This window comes from Triticum aestivum, chromosome 7A, assembly GCF_018294505.1.
Source record: "Triticum aestivum cultivar Chinese Spring chromosome 7A, IWGSC CS RefSeq v2.1, whole genome shotgun sequence".
Classification (NCBI taxonomy): domain Eukaryota; kingdom Viridiplantae; phylum Streptophyta; class Magnoliopsida; order Poales; family Poaceae; genus Triticum; species Triticum aestivum.
In genome coordinates, this window is record NC_057812.1 from 682,421,928 (window position 1) to 682,425,710 (window position 3,783).

General features: G+C 49.5%; 1 protein-coding gene across 3 annotated transcripts in view; it reads left to right on the top strand.

Moving 5' to 3' along the window:
- Window positions 1-1,311, top strand: part of LOC123149283 (putative F-box protein At3g17490) — a 3,257-nt gene extending 1,946 nt beyond the window's left edge. For all 3 annotated transcript variants that reach the window (XM_044568915.1, XM_044568914.1, XM_044568916.1), the window contains exon 2: window positions 252-1,311. Coding sequence is in view for 1 of the 3 variants with exons in the window: in XM_044568916.1 (XP_044424851.1) it covers window positions 252-307 (56 nt within the window). In the remaining 2 variants the exon portion in view is untranslated. The remainder of the gene's footprint in view (window positions 1-251) is intronic.
- The last annotated feature ends 2,472 nt before the right edge of the window (window positions 1,312-3,783 follow it).

The following is a 3,783-nucleotide window of genomic DNA, read 5'->3' on the forward strand; positions in this document are numbered from 1 at the left end:
TGTTAGATTCATAGAAGTTTGCATACATGTGCAGCATATAATGTGATATGCTATCTCAAAAGGCTGAGACAATGTGAATGTTGATGATTCGTAATCCTAGCTGGTTTATCAGAAAATGACCATAATCTTCTAATGGGACTTGAACAATTTCTTGCTTTTTTTTTCTTTTTTCTAGTGGCTCCAAATTACGAAATTGAAAACCATCTGTAGGATATTCATCTGTCTTCGAACCTGATTGCTTTTTCTAGCAGGTTTTCAAGATTCTGTGCTCAAAATCAAAAGTCCTAGTCCTGCTTTCTTGGGCTAATCAGAGTAGTTGCCGTGCCTCTACCAGTATCTGCAGTCTGCTGATCACTCAGTTGTAGAGTAGAATTAACCATTTCGAGCACAGTTACCGGTCGGATGCCAATTCTTCAAGGTAAGGCGGATGCATTAGCCAAGCATCGATCAGTTCACTTCCATCAGTGGGTATACTCAAAGACGGTATAATATTGGGGACATTTGGGGACATAAATACACTCAAGCAACGCCAGTCCGCCAGACAGAGGATAAGTGGGAGTTCTGAGTGAGGCTCGAGCTGCTGGCTGCAGATGACTTTCACCCCACGGCATCTGAGCAGGAAACGCTGGATGGCCGCACCATGCCGGTGTTTCCATATATTCCAGATGCAGATCAGGAGGAAAGTTCAGCCTCTTTCTGGCTACACCCCAGATTCATAGAAATATTTGCTGGTTTCTTAATATGACATCTCATATTTGGTAAATAGTGACAACTTCAGAAAGACTTGGTGGGTGACCGCAGTGAATAGCGGTCATCCGATCCCCACGGCGTTCTTCGTGGTGAACACCGCAGCACAAGATGCGGGTCAGGTTTGGAGATCCGGTGCACCTATGATACCTGAAAGACTAGAATCTTGACATTTTGTCTTCCGGAACTGAGTTCAGCTTTGACGGTTTGTTGTGTAACTGGGCCACTGTTCAAATCTGACTGTAGCTTGTTGTCTGAATAAGTCAGCAGGAGCATAGTCTGCACCAGAAGATTTGGCAAATAACTGAGAAATTCTGCAGAAGCTCCTCAGCGAGAAAAGGAGCCTGGACTGGGAATACACAGTACAAGATTTGTTGGGCCAGCGCTGCGCTCTGTTCCAGGGATACTACACTGGGATGTCAAGTGCAAGAACATACTGCTCGATTCGAAGTATGAGGCATACTTGGCTGATTTTCGGCTGGCCAAGCTAATGAACTGTCCCAAGTCCCAACTATATCATGCCATGTTGCGTATCGCTGGTTCTTATGTGTACACACTGCTCCAGGCAAGTAACTTGTACTAACGTGCATTTATATTATCCTGTACTGTTTCTTACTATCTTCAGCATTTAGAACTGTAGGCAGATAGTGTACATTCATTCACCGGTTGATCCCACTGCTCCGTGACTTATTGGGGTAGTGCTGTTACCTAAGCAAGATTCTTTGACTTGTGGTTGCTTCTTCTAGTAAGCTTAACATGGTTCTTCATCCAGGACCATGTCGATATCTTGTACTCCCTCCGTTCCTCAATCTAGTGCGCATAGTTTGCAGCACACGTACCAATGTATGTGCTGGCGGAGGCTTTTGGACGAGAAAGCCCTCAGCCCTCACACGCTTTGTCCCACTCCCAGCCCATGCCATATGTGCCCAAGTAGTACTACAGTACTAGTACTAAGTGGAGAAGAAAGTGGCAGCGTGCCGTCGCTGCGCCGGCGGCGTGCCCTCGTAACTCGCTGGACGCGGAGATGCCGGCCGAGGACGCGGCAACGCCGGCAGCGACGAAGGCATGCTAGCCGGGGACAGAGTTACAGCGGAGATGCTGACCGCGGACGTGGGCATGCAGGCCGTGTATGCGGTGACACCGGAGACGCCGACGGTGGACTTGGTGACGCCGGGGTCGTGTCAGGGGGGGACGCACGAGGTTAGGACTTGCCAGAAGATCGCGGTGTCAAGCTAGCCAACGAGCAGTCAGTGACGCCGGCGGGAGCCAACCTTCCGTTGTGGTCAACGTGGGCAAAGGGCATGCCTCCTGTGTGTACAGGGGGTCCAGCCAGCCCCTATCGCCGCCATTGTCAGGCGGCTCCCCATCTTCTTGCCCGTGGCACCATACATCATCTTCTTCCTCCATCTTGAACTTCCACCGCCGCTGCTTGAATCCCGCTGGGCCGCTGCAGTCCTGACCACCTGGACGGCCAGCATCGCCTTCTCCGACGGCGGCACAAGCATCCTCCTCTCCACCCCCCGCCTCCTCCGTCCATCACGCCACTGAACGCCGCGGCGGCGCCGCCTCCACCACCTCTGACCTCTTCCCCCGCCATGATCTCTTCAAAGGATAGCAGTCACGTGCGCTAGGCGAGTAGATCGGCGATGTGGAGTTCAATCGAGATGCATCTGCGGGAGGAGGGGATAAAGCAAACAGAGGAAGGAGCGAGCGGAGGACGAAGCGCGTCCTTGCGGTCTGGGGTTAGAATCGTCCAGAATCGCCCACGGGTGCTAATGCGCACTACAAAGTGGAATTTTCGTCAAAATTTTATACGCACTAGATTGAGGAACGGAGGGAGTAGTTTAAGCGGGTGACTGGGTAGTAACTGACATTGTTCTAGCTGAAGCAGGTTGGCCTCATGCTGTTGATTCCAAATGCCTAGCACATCACTGTGTTGATTTGCGTAATTATATTGAAGTGCAGCGATAGGTGCAAACTACAATTATTGTTCTACTAAGTACTAAATAAAATAAAAGATGATTTCAGTTTCATGGCACAGTGGTTTGACATTTGCCTTTCATTTCAGAGTATGGCTACACCACCAAGAAGAGCGACATGTACAGCTACAGCGTGATGCTCCTGGAGATCTTGAGCGGGGGGACGGAGTGTCATCGAGCCGATGGTCAGCGACAGCCTGCACACTGGAGTGTGCGAAGATGGGGAGCCACGAGCCGGCAGTGAACATTCTGGGCCCCAAGCTGCGTGGCATGCCAGACCAGCTGGTCCAGGAGATGCCGCATGCGCTGGGCATTGCCATCTTCTGGGTGAAGCCGGCGCCGGAAGGAGGCTGTGGCCTTCCTCAAGGAGGCGAGGAGTGACCTAAGACTGGCAGCGAGGAGGCTGACTAGAGCATCTTTGTGGTGGATTCAGTGGCGCATCTTGTACAAGAAATGGAGGGACATCAGGAGATGATATGGGAAAGGAAAATGAGTAGGATTTTCATAATTGCCTAACTAGCTTTGGTTAGGGGTTTCTTGTACAGTTTGAGATGACGTTGTAGCTCATTCTGGGGAACTTGAATGGGAAATTTCAATGTTATTACTTTGCTCTTGCAAATTCACTGTGCCTTCTACTCCCTCCATTCCTAAATATAAGCCTTTTTGGAGATTCTAATACAGACTACATATGGAGCAAAATGAGTGAATCTACACTCTAAAATACGTCTATATACATCCGTACATAGTCCATATTGGGGGAGTGGCGTTTTGGCTTTGGGGTCTAAGTGGTCGTGATATCTTATCCATCCATATGTGCTTTGGGTCTGTACCAGAGGGCATTCAATGCTATATACGTTGGTGTAGAAGCATTTTGGGGTCTGTACCAGAGGGCATTCAATGCTATATACGTTCGTGTAGAAGCATGTCGCTCTTAAGAATCCTGTTTGTTTGGGTTTTTGCTTCTCCTTTTGCAGCGTTTTGGCTTTGGGGTCTAAGTGGTTGTGATATCTTATCCATCTATATGTGCTTTGGGGTCTGTACCGGAGGGCATTCAATG